Genomic DNA, 16,390 nt, shown 5'->3' on the forward strand with positions numbered 1-16,390 from the left:
TGTGCAGTGTATATATACAGGAGGAGTGGTACTGTGCAGTGTATATATACAGGAGGAGTGGTACTGTGCAGTGTATATATACAGGACAGGAGGAGCGGTACTGTGCAGTGTATATATACAGGAGGAGTGGTACTGTGCAGTGTATATATACAGGAGGAGTGGTACTGTGCAGTGTATATATACAGGAGGAGTGGTACTGTGCAGTGTATATATACAGGAGGAGTGGTACTGTGCAGTGTATATATACAGGACAGGAGGAGTGGTACAGTGCAGTGTATATATACAGGACAGGAGGAGCGGTACTGTGCAGTGTATATATACAGGAGGAGTGGTACTGTGCAGTGTATATATACAGGAGGAGTGGTACTGTGCAGTGTATATATACAGGAGGAGTGGTACTGTGCAGTGTATATATACAGGAGGAGTGGTACTGTGCAGTGTATATATACAGGACAGGAGGAGTGGTACAGTGCAGTGTATATATACAGGACAGGAGGAGCGGTACTGTGCAGTGTATATACAGGACAGGAGGAGTGGTACTGTGCAGTGTATATATACAGGAGGAGTGGTACTGTGCAGTGTATATATACAGGACAGGAGGAGTGGTACTGTGCAGTGTATATATACAGGACAGGAGGAGTGGTACTGTGCAGTGTTTATACAGGAGGAGTGGTACTGTGCAGTGTATATATACAGGACAGGAGGAGTGGTACTGTGCAGTGTTTATACAGGAGGAGTGGTACTGTGTAGTGTTTATACAGGAGGAGTGGTACTGTGTAGTGTTTATACAGGAGGAGTGGTACTGTGTAGTGTTTATACAGGAGGAGTGGTACTGTGTAGTGTTTATATACATGGGAGAGGAGAGGTGGTAATGTGCAGTTTATATATACAGGTTAGGAGGAGTGGTACTGTGCAGTGTATATATATATACGGGAGAGGAGAGGTGGTACTGTGCAGTGTATTGTAGCATGGCTAAAGGGTGTGTAGTTGATGGGAGGTATGTGCCACATAAGTGCCTTGTTGCTGTAATGTAGCCCGGAATATTGCGTTGTTTTATATAACCATATGTTTGTGTTTCAGGACCTGTGGTGATGTCAGACCACATGGCTAATCATGTGATAGATTACTGGGTGTGGTTAGTCCTATATAAGACTGGCTAATCCTTTACACAGGAGATATGTGTGGAGGTGAAACCCTCCTGAGTGTGTTCGGCTTCAGGACTGAGCCGGATGAACTGGACACTTGTTTTCCTTTGCCTGAACCAAAGGCTATTTTGCTTTCTGTTGTTTTGCCTCATGGTTTATGAAGCAATAAACCCAGTGAACTTTAAAGGAACACGTCTCCTGAGTGTCAGCCTTCGCAGCTGAGTGAGTGAAATCGCTACAGTATATACAGGACAGGAGGTGTGGTACTGTGCAGTGTATATATACAGGACAGGAGGAGTGGTACTGTGCAGTGTATATATACAGGACAGGAGGAGATGTACTGTGCAGTGTATATATACAGGACAGGAGGAGCGGTACTGTGCAGTGTATATATACAGGAGGAGTGGTACTGTGCAGTGTATATATACAGGAGGAGTGGTACTGTGCAGTATATATACAGGACAGGAGGTGTGGTACTGTGCAGTGTATATATACAGGACAGTAGGAGGGGTACTGTGCAGTGTATATATACAGGACAGGAGGAGATGTACTGTGCAGTGTATATATACAGGACAGGAGGAGCGGTACTGTGCAGTGTATATATACAGGAGGAGTGGTACTGTGCAGTGTATATATACAGGAGGAGTGGTACTGTGCAGTGTATATATACAGGACAGGAGGAGTGGTACAGTGCAGTGTATATATACAGGACAGGAGGAGCGGTACTGTGCAGTGTATATATACAGGACAGGAGGAGATGTACTGTGCAGTGTATATATACAGGACAGGAGGAGTGGTACTGTGCAGTGTATATATACAGGACAGGAGGAGCGGTACTGTGCAGTGTATATACAGGACAGTAGGAGGGGTACTGTGCAGTGTATATATACAGGACAGGAGGAGATGTACTGTGCAGTGTATATATACAGGACAGGAGGAGCGGTACTGTGCAGTGTATATATACAGGAGGAGTGGTACTGTGCAGTGTATATATACAGGAGGAGTGGTACTGTGCAGTGTATATATACAGGAGGAGTGGTACTGTGCAGTGTATATATACAGGAGGAGTGGTACTGTGCAGTGTATATATACAGGACAGGAGGAGTGGTACAGTGCAGTGTATATATACAGGACAGGAGGAGCGGTACTGTGCAGTGTATATACAGGACAGGAGGAGCGGTACTGTGCAGTGTATATATACAGGAGGAGTGGTACTGTGCAGTGTATATATACAGGAGGAGTGGTACTGTGCAGTGTATATATACAGGACAGGAGGAGCGGTACTGTGCACTGTGTATATACAGGACAGGAGGAGTGGTACTGTGCAGTGTATATATACAGGACAGGAGGAGTGGTACTGTGCAGTGTATATATACAGGACAGGAGGAGTGGTACTGTGCAGTGTATATATACAGGACAGGAGGAGTGGTACTGTGCAGTGTATATATACAGGACAGGAGGAGCGGTACTATGCAGTGTATATATACAGGACAGGACTTGTGATCCTGGTGACTATCGTTCTTTTTTGCCCCCAGAATTCATGTATTATTGCTTGGCTTTTTCATTTTAGCCACTCCCGGGTTTCGGCACCCTTCCTTCTGCACGGCATTGCATGTGATTAATATTCCTGGCATGCTTCTTGGCAGGTGCACGTGAATATTGAGACGTCTCGGCAGCTGTTAGGGGCCACGTTCCAAGAGTCTTTCCCAATTTGTGCTTGGGATCTGGGTAACGTTTATTTCTGTGAGGTTTCGTTCTGCTCTTTTCCTGCTGTCGGTGTCCGGTGATGTAGTGTGGATGTTACGCGCTGAGATGCTGCTTCGTGTGACGAAAAGCAGTGTTAACGGTGTCTGATCACACCACTATCGAGCCCCTCTCCCATTTTCCATACATAAAACTTCTTCAGTGCAGTGCTGCAACTTTATAACAGATTTTATTCTTCTATTTCTCACCATTTTCATGAAATCTGATTGCTGTAAATGAGTGGAAACATTGTAATCAATATCCAGAGGTTACACAGAAATCCTTTCACACAGTTGAGGGTTTGCTGCCTTTGTATCCAGTGTAGATAAAAAAAAAAGAAAGAGCAGCAGAGGCAGTAGAAGGCAGGAAAGGGCAGGAGATGGCAGAAGAGGGTAGGAGAGGGCAGGATAGGAAAGTGCAGGAGATGGCAGAAAAGAGTAGGAGAGGGCAGAAAATGACAGAAGATTGCAGGAAAGGGTAGGAGAGGGCAGGAGATAGCAGAAGAGGGTAAGAGGGAGCATGGAAGTCTAGGAGATGGCAGAAGAGGGTAAGAGAGGGCACGAAATGACAGGAGAGGGTAGGAAATGGCATCATTGGCAGTAGATGTCCAGAAAAGGCAGGACATTGCAGTAAAGGTCAGAAGACGGCAGAAGAGGGTAGGAGAAAGCAGGAAAGGGCAAAAGAGGAAGTAGATGGCAGGAAAGGACAGGAGATGGCAGACGAAAGTAGGAGAGGGCAGGATAGGAAAGTGCAGAAAAGGGTAAGAGAGGGCAGGAAATGACAGGAGGTGGCAGGAAAGGGCAGGAGATGGTAGGAAAGTGTAGGAGAGGGCAGGAGATAGCAGAAGAGGGTAAGAGGGAGCATGAAAGGCCAGGAGATGGCAGAAGATGGTAAGAGGGAAGGACATGACAGGAGAGGGTAGAAAAGGGCATAATTGGCAGTAGATGGCCGGAAAAAGCAGGAGATTTCAGTAAAGGTCAGAAGATGGCAGAAGAGGGTAGGAGAAAGCAGGAAAGGGCAAGAGAGGCAGTAGATGGCAGGAAAGGGCAGGAGATGGCAGAGGAAGGTAGGAGAGGGAAGGATAGGAAAGTGCAGGAGATAGCAGAAAAGGGTAGGAGAGGGTAGGAAATGACAGGAGATGGCAGGAAAGGGCAGGAGAAGGTAGGAAAAATCAGGAGATAGCAGAAGAGGGTAAGAGAGAGCATGAAAGTCTAGGAGATGGCAGAAGAGGGTAAGAGAGGGCAGGAAATGACAGGAGAGGGTAGGAAAGAGCATCATTGACAGTAGATTGCCGGAATAGGCAGGAGATTGCAGTAAAGGTCAGAAGACGGCAGAAGAGGGCAGGAAAAAGCAGGAAAGGGCAGGAGAGGCAGTAGATGGCAGGAAAGGGCAGGAGATAGCAGAATAAGTAGGAAAGGGCAGGATAGGAAAGTGCAGAAAAGGGTAAGAGAGGGCAGGAAATGACAGGAGGTGGCAGGAAAGGGCAGGAGATGGTAGGAAAGTGTAGGAGAGGGCAGGAGATAGCAGAAGAGGGTAAGAGGGAGCATGAAAGGCCAGGAGATGGCAGAAGATGGTAAGAGAGAGCAGGAAATGACAGGAGAGGGTAGGAAAGGGCATAATTGGCAGTAGATGGCCGGAAAAGGCAGGAGATTTCAGTAAAGGTCAGAAGACAGCAGAAGAGGGTAGGAGAAAGCAGGAAAGGGCAAGAGAGGCAGTAGATGGCAGGAAAGGGCAGGAGATGGCAGAAGAAGGTAGGAGAGGGCAGGATAGGAAAGTGCAGGAGATAGCAGAAAAGGGTAGGAGAGGGTAGGAAATGACAGGAGATGGCAGGAAAGGGCAAGAGAAGGTAGGAAAGATCAGGAGATAGCAGAAGAGGTTAAGAGAGAGCATGAAAGTCTAGGAGATGGCAGAAGATGGTAAGAGAGGGCAGGAAATGACAGGAGAGGGTAGGAAAGAGCATCATTGGCAGTAGATGGACGGAAAAGGCAGGAGATTGCAGTAAAGGTCAGAAGACGGCAGAAGAGGGCAGGAAAAAGCAGGAAAGGGCAGGAGAGGCAGTAGATGGCAGGAAAGGGCAGGAGATAGCAGAATAAGTAGGAGAGGGCAGGATAGGAAAGTGCAGAAAAGGGTAAGAGAGGGCAGGAAATGACAGGAGGTGGCAGGAAAGGGCAGGAGATGGTAGGAAAGTGTAGGAGAGGGCAGGAGATAGCAGAAGAGGGTAAGAGGGAGCATGAAAGGCCAGGAGATGGCAGAAGATGGTAAGAGAGGGCAGGAAATGACAGGAGAGGGTAGGAAAGGGCATAATTGGCAGTAGATGGCCGGAAAAGGCAGGACATTGCAGTAAAGGTCAGAAGACGGCAGAAGAGGGTAGGAGAAAGCAGGAAAGGGCAAAAGAGGAAGTAGATGGCAGGAAAGGACAGGAGATGGCAGACGAAAGTAGGAGAGGGCAGGATAGGAAAGTGCAGAAAAGGGTAAGAGAGGGCAGGAAATGACAGGAGGTGGCAGGAAAGGGCAGGAGATGGTAGGAAAGTGTAGGAGAGGGCAGGAGATAGCAGAAGAGGGTAAGAGGGAGCATGAAAGGCCAGGAGATGGCAGAAGATGGTAAGAGGGAAGGACATGACAGGAGAGGGTAGAAAAGGGCATAATTGGCAGTAGATGGCCGGAAAAAGCAGGAGATTTCAGTAAAGGTCAGAAGATGGCAGAAGAGGGTAGGAGAAAGCAGGAAAGGGCAAGAGAGGCAGTAGATGGCAGGAAAGGGCAGGAGATGGCAGAGGAAGGTAGGAGAGGGAAGGATAGGAAAGTGCAGGAGATAGCAGAAAAGGGTAGGAGAGGGTAGGAAATGACAGGAGATGGCAGGAAAGGGCAGGAGAAGGTAGGAAAAATCAGGAGATAGCAGAAGAGGGTAAGAGAGAGCATGAAAGTCTAGGAGATGGCAGAAGAGGGTAAGAGAGGGCAGGAAATGACAGGAGAGGGTAGGAAAGAGCATCATTGACAGTAGATTGCCGGAATAGGCAGGAGATTGCAGTAAAGGTCAGAAGACGGCAGAAGAGGGCAGGAAAAAGCAGGAAAGGGCAGGAGAGGCAGTAGATGGCAGGAAAGGGCAGGAGATAGCAGAATAAGTAGGAAAGGGCAGGATAGGAAAGTGCAGAAAAGGGTAAGAGAGGGCAGGAAATGACAGGAGGTGGCAGGAAAGGGCAGGAGATGGTAGGAAAGTGTAGGAGAGGGCAGGAGATAGCAGAAGAGGGTAAGAGGGAGCATGAAAGGCCAGGAGATGGCAGAAGATGGTAAGAGAGGGCAGGAAATGACAGGAGAGGGTAGGAAAGGGCATAATTGGCAGTAGATGGCCGGAAAAGGCAGGAGATTTCAGTAAAGGTCAGAAGACAGCAGAAGAGGGTAGGAGAAAGCAGGAAAGGGCAAGAGAGGCAGTAGATGGCAGGAAAGGGCAGGAGATGGCAGAAGAAGGTAGGAGAGGGCAGGATAGGAAAGTGCAGGAGATAGCAGAAAAGGGTAGGAGAGGGCAGAAAATGACAGGAGATGGCAGGAAAGGGCAGGAGAAGGTAGGAAAGGTCAGGAGATAGCAGAAGAGGGTAAGAGGGAGCATGAAAGTCTAGGAGATGGCAGGAGAAGGTAAGAGAGGGCAGGAAATGACAGGAGAGGGTAGGAAAGAGCATCATTGGCAGTAGGTGGCCGGAAAAGGCAGGAAATTGCAGTAAAGGTCAGAAGACGGCAGAAGAGGGCAGGAAAAAGCAGGAAAGGGCAGGAGAGGCAGTAGATGGCAGGAAAGGGCAGGAGATGGCAGAAGAAGGCAGGAGAGGGCAGGATAGGAAAGTGCAGGAGATAGCAGAAAAGGGTAGGAGAGGGCAGGAAATGACAGAAGATTGCAGGAAAGGGCAGGAGATGGTAGGAAAGGGCAGGAGATAGCAGAAGAGGGTAAGAGGGAGCATGAAAGTCTAGGAGATGGCAGGAGAAGGTAAGAGAGGGCAGGAAATGACAGAAGAGGGTAGGAAAGAGCATCATTGGCAGTAGATGGCCGGAAAAGGCAGGAAATTGCAGTAAAGGTCAGAAGACGGCAGAAGAGGGCAGGAAAAAGCAGGAAAGGGCAGGAGAGGCAGTAGATGGCAGGAAAGGGCAGGAGATGGCAGAAGAAAGTAGGAGAGGGCAGGATAGGAAAGTGCAGAAAAGGGTAAGAGAGGGTAGGAAATGAAAGGAGGTGGCAGGAAAGGGCAGGAGATGGTAGGATAGTGAAGGAGAGGGCAGGAGATAGCAGAAGAGGGTAAGAGGGAGCATGAAAGGCCAGGAGATGGCAGAAGATGGTAGGAGAGGGCAGGAAATGACAGGAGAGGGTAGGAAAGGGCATCATTGGCAGTAGATGGCCGGAAAAGGCAGGAGATTTCAGTAAAGGTCAAAAGACAGCAGAAGAGGGTAGGAGAAAGCAGGAAAGGGCAAGAGAGGCAGTAGATGGCAGGAAAGGGCAGGAGATGGCAGAAGAAGGTAGGAGAGGGCAGGATAGGAAAATGCAGGAGATAGCAGAAAAGGGTAGGAGAGGGCAGGAAATGACAGGAGATTGCAGAAAAGGGCAGGAGATGGTAGGAAAGGGCAGGAGATAGCAGAAGAGGGTAAGAGGGAGCATGAAAGGCCAGGAGATGGCAGAAGAGGGTAAGAGAGGGCAGGAAATGACAGGAGATGTCAGGAAAGGGCAGGAGATGTTAGGAAAGTGTAGGAGAGGGCAGGAGATCGCAGAAGAGGGTAAGAGGGAGCATGAAAGGCCAGGAGATGGCAGAAGATGGTAAGAGAGGGCAGGAAATGACAGGAGAGGGTAGGAAAGGGCATAATTGGCAGTAGATGGCTGGAAAAGGCAGGAGATTTCAGTAAAGGTCAGAAGACAGCAGAAGAGGGTAGGAGAAAGCAGGAAAGGGCAAGAGAGGCAGTAGATGGCAGGAAAGGGCAGGAGATGGCAGAAGAAGGTAGGAGAGGGCAGGATAGGAAAGTGCAGGAGATAGCAGAAAAGGGTAGGAGAGGGTAGGAAATGACAGGAGATGGCAGGAAAGGGCAGGAGAAGGTAGGAAAGATCAGGAGATAGCAGAAGAGGTTAAGAGAGAGCATGAAAGTCTAGGAGATGGCAGAAGATGGTAAGAGAGGGCAGGAAATGACAGGAGAGGGTAGGAAAGAGCATCATTGGCAGTAGATGGACAGAAAAGGCAGGAGATTGCAGTAAAGGTCAGAAGACGGCAGAAGAGGGCAGGAAAAAGCAGGAAAGGGCAGGAGAGGCAGTAGATGGCAGGAAAGGGCAGGAGATAGCAGAATAAGTAGGAGAGGGCAGGATAGGAAAGTGCAGAAAAGGGTAAGAGAGGGCAGGAAATGACAGGAGGTGGCAGGAAAGGGCAGGAGATGGTAGGAAAGTGTAGGAGAGGGCAGGAGATAGCAGAAGAGGGTAAGAGGGAGCATGAAAGGCCAGGAGATGGCAGAAGATGGTAAGAGAGAGCAGGAAATGACAGGAGAGGGTAGGAAAGGGCATAATTGGCAGTAGATGGCCGGAAAAGGCAGGAGATTTCAGTAAAGGTCAGAAGACAGCAAAAGAGGGTAGGAGAAAGCAGGAAAGGGCAAGAGAGGCAGTAGATGGCAGGAAAGGGCAGGAGATGGCAGAAGAAGGTAGGAGAGGGCAGGATAGGAAAGTGCAGGAGATAGCAGAAAAGGGTAGGAGAGGGTAGGAAATGACAGGAGATGGCAGGAAAGGGCAGGAGAAGGTAGGAAAGATCAGGAGATAGCAGAAGAGGTTAAGAGAGAGCATGAAAGTCTAGGAGATGGCAGAAGATGGTAAGAGAGGGCAGGAAATGACAGGAGAGGGTAGGAAAGAGCATCATTGGCAGTAGATGGACGGAAAAGGCAGGAGATTGCAGTAAAGGTCAGAAGACGGCAGAAGAGGGCAGGAAAAAGCAGGAAAGGGCAGGAGAGGCAGTAGATGGCAGGAAAGGGCAGGAGATAGCAGAATAAGTAGGAGAGGGCAGGATAGGAAAGTGCAGAAAAGGGTAAGAGAGGGCAGGAAATGACAGGAGGTTGCAGGAAAGGGCAGGAGATGGTAGGAAAGTGTAGGAGAGGGCAGGAGATAGCAGAAGAGGGTAAGAGGGAGCATGAAAGGCCAGGAGATGGCAGAAGATGGTAAGAGAGGGCAGGAAATGACAGGAGAGGGTAGGAAAGGGCATAATTGGCAGTAGATGGCCGGAAAAGGCAGGAGATTTCAGTAAAGGTCAGAAGACAGCAGAAGAGGGTAGGAGAAAGCAGGAAAGGGCAAGAGAGGCAGTAGATGGCAGGAAAGGGCAGGAGATGGCAGAAGAAGGTAGGAGAGGGCAGGATAGGAAAGTGCAGGAGATAGCAGAAAAGGGTAGGAGAGGGCAGAAAATGACAGGAGATGGCAGGAAAGGGCAGGAGAAGGTAGGAAAGGTCAGGAGATAGCAGAAGAGGGTAAGAGGGAGCATGAAAGTCTAGGAGATGGCAGGAGAAGGTAAGAGAGGGCAGGAAATGACAGGAGAGGGTAGGAAAGAGCATCATTGGCAGTAGGTGGCCGGAAAAGGCAGGAAATTGCAGTAAAGGTCAGAAGACGGCAGAAGAGGGCAGGAAAAAGCAGGAAAGGGCAGGAGAGGCAGTAGATGGCAGGAAAGGGCAGGAGATGGCAGAAGAAGGTAGGAGAGGGCAGGATAGGAAAGTGCAGGAGATAGCAGAAAAGGGTAGGAGAGGGCAGGAAATGACAGAAGATTGCAGGAAAGGGCAGGAGATGGTAGGAAAGGGCAGGAGATAGCAGAAGAGGGTAAGAGGGAGCATGAAAGTCTAGGAGATGGCAGGAGAAGGTAAGAGAGGGCAGGAAATGACAGGAGAGGGTAGGAAAGAGCATCATTGGCAGTAGATGGCCGGAAAAGGCAGGAAATTGCAGTAAAGGTCAGAAGACGGCAGAAGAGGGCAGGAAAAAGCAGGAAAGGGCAGGAGAGGCAGTAGATGGCAGGAAAGGGCAGGAGATGGCAGAAGAAAGTAGGAGAGGGCAGGATAGGAAAGTGCAGAAAAGGGTAAGAGAGGGTAGGAAATGACAGGAGGTGGCAGGAAAGGGCAGGAGATGGTAGGATAGTGAAGGAGAGGGCAGGAGATAGCAGAAGAGGGTAAGAGGGAGCATGAAAGGCCAGGAGATGGCAGAAGATGGTAGGAGAGGGCAGGAAATGACAGGAGAGGGTAGGAAAGGGCATCATTGGCAGTAGATGGCCGGAAAAGGCAGGAGATTTCAGTAAAGGTCAAAAGACAGCAGAAGAGGGTAGGAGAAAGCAGGAAAGGGCAAGAGAGGCAGTAGATGGCAGGAAAGGGCAGGAGATGGCAGAAGAAGGTAGGAGAGGGCAGGATAGGAAAATGCAGGAGATAGCAGAAAAGGGTAGGAGAGGGCAGGAAATGACAGGAGATTGCAGAAAAGGGCAGGAGATGGTAGGAAAGGGCAGGAGATAGCAGAAGAGGGTAAGAGGGAGCATGAAAGGCCAGGAGATGGCAGAAGAGGGTAAGAGAGGGCAGGAAATTACAGGAGAGTGTAGGATAGGGCATCAGAGGCAGTAGATGGCCGGAAAGGGCAGGACATTGCAGTAAAGGTCAGAAGACGGCAGAAGAGGGTAGGAGAAAGCAGGAAAGGGCAGAAGAGGCAGTAGATGGCAGCAGATGGGAGAAGGTAGGAGAGGGCAGGATAGGAAAGTGCAGGAGATGGCAGAAAAGGGTAGGAGAGGGCAGGAAATTACAGGAGATGTCAGGAAAGGGCAGGAGATGTTAGGAAAGGGTAGGAGAGGGCAGGAGATAGCAGAAGAGGGTAAGAAAGAGCATGAAGGTCTAGGAGATGGCAGAAGAGGGTAAGAGAGGGCAGGAAATGACAGGAGAGGGTAAGAAAGGGCATCAGAGGCAGTAGATGGCCAAAAAAGGGCAGGAGATTGCAGTAAAGGCCAGAAGACGACAGAAGAGGGTAGGAGAAAGCAGGAAAGGGCAGGAGAGGAAGTAGATGGCAGCAGATGGGAGAAGGTAGGAGAGGGCAGGATAGGAAAGTGCAGGAGATGGTAGAAAAGGGTAGGAGAGGGCAGGAAATTACAGGAGATGTCAGGAAAGGGCAGGAGATGTTAGGAAAGGGTAGGAGAGGGCAGGAGATAGCAGAAGAGGGTAAGAGGGAGCATGAAGGTCTAGGAGATGGCAGAAGAGGGTAAGAGAGGGCAGGAAATGACAGGAGAGGGTAGGAAAGGGCATCAGAGGCAGTAGATGGCCGGAAAGGGCAGGAGATTGCAGTAAAGGTCAGAAGACGACAGAAGAGGGTAGGAGAAAGCAGGAAAGGGCAGGAGAGGAAGTAGATGGCAGCAGATGGGAGAAGGTAGGATAGGGCAGGATAGGAAAGTGCAGGAGATGGTAGAAAAGGGTAGGAGAGGGCAGGAAATTACAGGAGATGTCAGGAAAGGGCAGGAGATGTTAGGAAAGGGTAGGAGAGGGCAGGAGATAGCAGAAGAGGGTAAGAGGGAGCATGAAGGTCTAGGAGATGGCAGAAGAGGGTAAGAAAGGGCAGGAAATGACAGGAGAGGGTAGGAAAGGGCATCAGAGGCAGTAGATGGCCGGAAAGGGCAGGAGATTGCAGTAAAGGTCAGAAGACGACAGAAGAGGGTAGGAGAAAGCAGGAAAGGGCAGGAGAGGAAGTAGATGGCAGCAGATGGGAGAAGGTAGGAGAGGGCAGGATAGGAAAGTGCAGGAGATGGTAGAAAAGGGTAGGAGAGGGCAGGAAATGTCAGGAGATGTCAGGAAAGGGCAGGAGATAGTAGGCAAGGGTAGGAGAGTGCAGGCGATGGTAGGAAAGGGTAGGAGAGGACAGGAAATGACAGCAGAGTGCAGGTAAGGTCAGCAGAAGTAGTAGATGGCAGGAAAGGGCAAACACAGATGGAGATGTGAGTATTGGTCAGTGAGGGTCCAAATGCTGAGACCCCCACCAATAAATTAAAGCAGTAGAGTTCAGCTGATCAATGAGACACAGATAGTGGCGGGAGCACCTCTTCTTTTTAGCGATCAGTGGGGTCTCAGCATCTGGACCAACGCCAACCAAAACTTCTGAAGTGTCTCTGAGTCACTTTAACCCCTCAGCTGTGATTATAAGGATGTTCTTTCCCTCTGACAGCAAACAGCGATCCTGAAACTGTAGGGTGAGGAGTAAAAAGATAAAGTTCATTAGAAAGGTGGAGACCGTTTGATTACTCTGTTATGAACTCCAGTGAGATGCAGGCAGTGATGGCGCCGCTTATCTCAGGAGTAGACAATCTGATCAGCAGTGAAAATCAATCATGGTGGATCTGACCTTAACACTATACATACAGAATATGTGTCTGTGGAATTGTCACTCTCATCATTTCCCCCATGTTAGAATGTCCCTTTCTGGATGACCGATTCCTTGTCCGAAGAGCTAGCGCTCATAAGAGGAGATGTCACTGAAATCAGTGCAGATGCTCATAGTGACCAATCACATTCCAGTAAAGACACTGAAACAATGTATCATGCGTTGCCACGGAGACCCGGTAGTAATTGTTACATGCTGACCCTCATTGTATGAACAGAGAGTTACAGATTTGGGGATTCAGGGAGGGACATGGTGGTCTGTGTGACCAAAAATGTGTAGGTTTATGACAGCCACTCATTAGTGGTCTCGCTGCTTACCTCCGGGAAGACTGAGGGGGCCGCATGGTTTGCTGATCACGTCGTTCCATTCCACGAAAATTTTCTTGGTGCACAAGCGCCATAAGCCAAAGTGCGCCATCTCGCACAGCTCCTCGTGGTTGTCCACTTTGGGGCTCATGACGGCCCAGTGATCGCTCATGACGGCGGCCAACATCAGAGAAACCCCAATGAGGATGATGCAGAAGGTGATCCGAATCTTCAAGGCTTTCAGTTCCATCATGGTGGCGGTTCAGTGGGGTGTCGGGGGTCTTGTTGTCAGCTTGTCCTGTTGCCTCCTTAGCTCTGCCGTGTCTGAGGCTATGGCTGAGACTGGAGAAGGGGCTGGGCCGGACCCCGCAGCTGTTGGGATCTGTCAGTGTGGGTTACACACAGAGCAGAGGATGCTGGGACGTGCTATTACTGCCGGACCCTTTGGTTTTCTCTTTGGCCGCAGTGAAGTTGCTGCTGTAAATAATTACGTTGTCGCTTCCTGACGATTGTTTGTTTGTGGCCAAAAACAAGAAGAAAAAGGAAAAAAGTTTCTAAAAATATTTTTACCACGCAATTAAAAAAGTCACTAAAGGCCGAAGAAAGGCAGAAGTAGTCCATCATCCAACGAGCGCAGAGCCTGGGGGTCACCAGGATTCATGGCCAGTGATGTGCAAAGATACAATGTTTGGTATTTACAAACATTTGTTACAAAGTTCCAGGTGTGAACAATGGTCTCTGGAGCATTATAATGGGGTCTGTGATGGGTGGTGGGTGGTCTCTTAGGCCCCTTCCCCACATCAGTTTTTTGCCGACAGTCACAATCCCTTGGCTCAATTGATGCGACGGATCCGTTTTTTTTGGCTGGATCTGGCTAATTAGATCCTAAAAAAATTGGAGCATGCTCAGTTTAAAAAAAAAAAAAGGAATCCGTCGCCGGATTCTGTCATTTGACGGATCCTGTGCCCATAGGCTTCCATTTGAGCAAACGACGGATGGTGACGGATGCGTCGCTCTCCTTATTTTTCGACGTACACTAAAAACATTACTATGTACGTTGTCCCCGGCCAACGGATAAACAATTTTCGACGGATACGGGGAACGACGGATGAAACTTGAGGCCATCCATCGCAATCCGTCACTAATACAAGTCTATGAGAAAAAAAAGGATCCAGCGGCATCAGTCGCTGGATTCGGTTTTTTTCAAATTTCGACGGATTGCGACTGATAGCAAAAAAATGATGTGTGAAAGGCGCCTTATATTGGGTTATCGGGTGCATGGGTGGTGGGTTCTTATATTGGGGTATGGGGTGTATGATGGGCTCTTATATTGGGTTATGGGGTGTATGATGGGTGGTGGACTCTTATATTGGGATATGGGGTGCATGATGAGTGGTGGGCTCTTATATTGGGGTATGAGATGTATGGTGAGTGGTGGGCTCTTATATTGGGGTATGGGGTGCATGATGGGTGGTGGGCTCTTATATTGGGGTATGAGGTGTATGGTGAGTGGTGGGCTCTTATATTGGGGTATGGGGTGCATGATGGGTGGTGGGCTCTTATATTGGTAGATGGGGTGCATGATGGGTGGTGGGTTCTTATATTGGAATATGGGGTGTATAGTGACTGGTGGGCTCTTATATTGGGATATGGGGTGCATGATGGGTTCTTATATTGGGATATGGGGTGTATGGTGAGTGGTGGGCTCTTATATTGGGGTATGGGGTATATGATGGGTGGTGGGCTCTTATATTGGGGTATGGGGTGCATGATGGGTGCTGGGCTCTTATATTGGCATATGGGGTGTATGATGGGTGGTGGGCTCTTATATTAAGTTATGGGGTACATGATGGGTGGTGTGCTCTTATATTGGGTTTTGGGTGTATGATGGGTGGTGGGCTCTTATATTGGGATATGGGGTGCATGATGAGTGGTGGGCTCTTATATTGGGTTATGGGGTGCATGATGGGTGCTGGGCTCTTATATTGGCATATGGGGTGTATGATGGGTGGTGGGCTCTTATATTGGGTTATGGGGTGCATGATGGGTGCTGGGCTCTTATATTGGGTTATGGGGTGTATGATGGGTGGTGGGCTCTTATATTGGGATATGGGGTGCATGATGTGTGGTGGGCTCTTATATTGGGTTATGGGGTGTATGATGGGTGGTGGGCTCTTATATTGGGTTATGGGGTGCATGATGGGTGCTGGGCTCTTATATTGGCATATGGGGTGTATGATGGGTGGTGGGCTCTTATATTGGGATATGGGGTGCATGATGAGTGGTGGGCTCTAAAATTTGGTTACGGGGTGTATGGTGAGTGGTGGGCTCTTATATTGGGGTATGGGGTGTATGATGAGTGGTGGGCTCTTATATTGGGGTATGGGGTGCATGATGGGTGGTGGACTCTTATATTGGCATATGGGGTGTATGGTGAGTGGTGGGCTCTTATATTGGGGTATGGGGTGTATGGTGAGTGGTGGGCTCTTATATTGGGTTATGGGGTGTATGATGGGTATTGGGCTCTTATATTGGGTTATGGGTTGCATGATGAGTGGTGGGTTCTTATATTGGGGTATGGGGTGAATGATGAGTGGTGGGCTCTTATATTGGGGTATGGGGTGTATGATGAGTGGTGGGCTCTTATATTGGGGTATGGGGTGAATGATGAGTGGTGGGCTCTTATATTGGGGTATGGGGTTAATGATGAGTGGTGAGCTCTTATATTGGGGTATGGGGTGTATGATGAGTGGTGGGCTCTTATATTGGGGTTTGGGGTGTATAATGAGTGGTGGGCTCTTATTTTGGGGTATGGGGTGAATGATGAGTGGTGGGCTCTTATATTGGGGTAAGGGGTGCATGATGAGTGGTGGGCTCTTATATTGGGGTATGGGGTGAATGATGAGTGGTGGGCTCTTATATTGGGGTATGGGGTGTATGAGTGGTGGGCTCTTAAATTGGGGTTTGGGGTGTATAATGAGTGGTGGGCTCTTGTATTGGGGTATGGGGTGTATAATGAGTGGTGGGCTCTTATATTGGGGTATGGGGTGTATGATGAGTGGTGGGCTCTTATATTGGGGTATGGGGTGCATGATGAGTGGTGGGCTCTTATATTGGGGTTTGGGGTGTATAATGAGTGGTGGGCTCTTGTATTGGGGTATAGGGTGCATGATGAGTGGTGGGCTCTTATATTGGGGTATGGGGTGTATGATGAGTGGTGGGCTCTTATATTCGGTTATGGGGTGCATAATGAGTGGTGGGCTCTTATATTGGGGTATGGGGTGTATGATGGGCTCTTATATTGGGTTATGGGGTGTATGATGGGTGGTGGGCTCTTATATTGGGGTTTGGGGTGTATGATGAGTGGTGGGCTCTTATATTGGGATATGGGATGTATGGTGAGTGGTGGGCTCTTATATTGGGGTTTGGGGTGTATGATGAGTGGTGGGCTCTTATATTGGGGTTTGGGGTGTATGATGAGTGGTGGGCTCTTATATTGGGATATGGGGTGTATGGTGAGTGGTGGGCTCTTATATTGGGGTTTGGGGTGTATAATGAGTGGTGGGCTCTTATATTGGGGTATGGGGTGTATGATGAGTGGTGGGCTCTTATATTGGGGTTTGGGGTGTATGATGAGTGGTGGGCTCTTATATTGGGTTATGGGGTGCATAATGAGTGGTGGGCTCTTAAATTGGGGTATGGGGTGTATGATGAGTGGTGGGCTCTTAAATTGGGGTATGGAGTGTATGATGGGCTCTTATATTGGGTTATGGGGTGTATGGTGAGTGGTGGGCTCTTATATTGGGTTATGGGGTGTA

The 16,390-nt window shown here is 49.1% G+C and overlaps 1 protein-coding gene across 1 annotated transcript in view; it reads right to left on the reverse strand.

Annotated features, from left to right (window-relative positions):
* The window catches only part of CACNG1 (calcium voltage-gated channel auxiliary subunit gamma 1), a 35,748-nt gene extending 22,859 nt beyond the window's left edge, over positions 1-12,889 (reverse strand). The window contains exon 1 of the mRNA XM_069749176.1: positions 12,585-12,889. Coding sequence (XP_069605277.1) covers positions 12,585-12,825 — 241 coding nt within the window. The 5' untranslated portion in view covers positions 12,826-12,889. The remainder of the gene's footprint in view (positions 1-12,584) is intronic.
* Between the last annotated feature and the right edge of the window lie 3,501 nt (positions 12,890-16,390).

This window comes from Ranitomeya imitator, chromosome 2 (genome assembly GCF_032444005.1).
Source record: "Ranitomeya imitator isolate aRanImi1 chromosome 2, aRanImi1.pri, whole genome shotgun sequence".
Classification (NCBI taxonomy): Eukaryota; Metazoa; Chordata; class Amphibia; order Anura; family Dendrobatidae; genus Ranitomeya; species Ranitomeya imitator.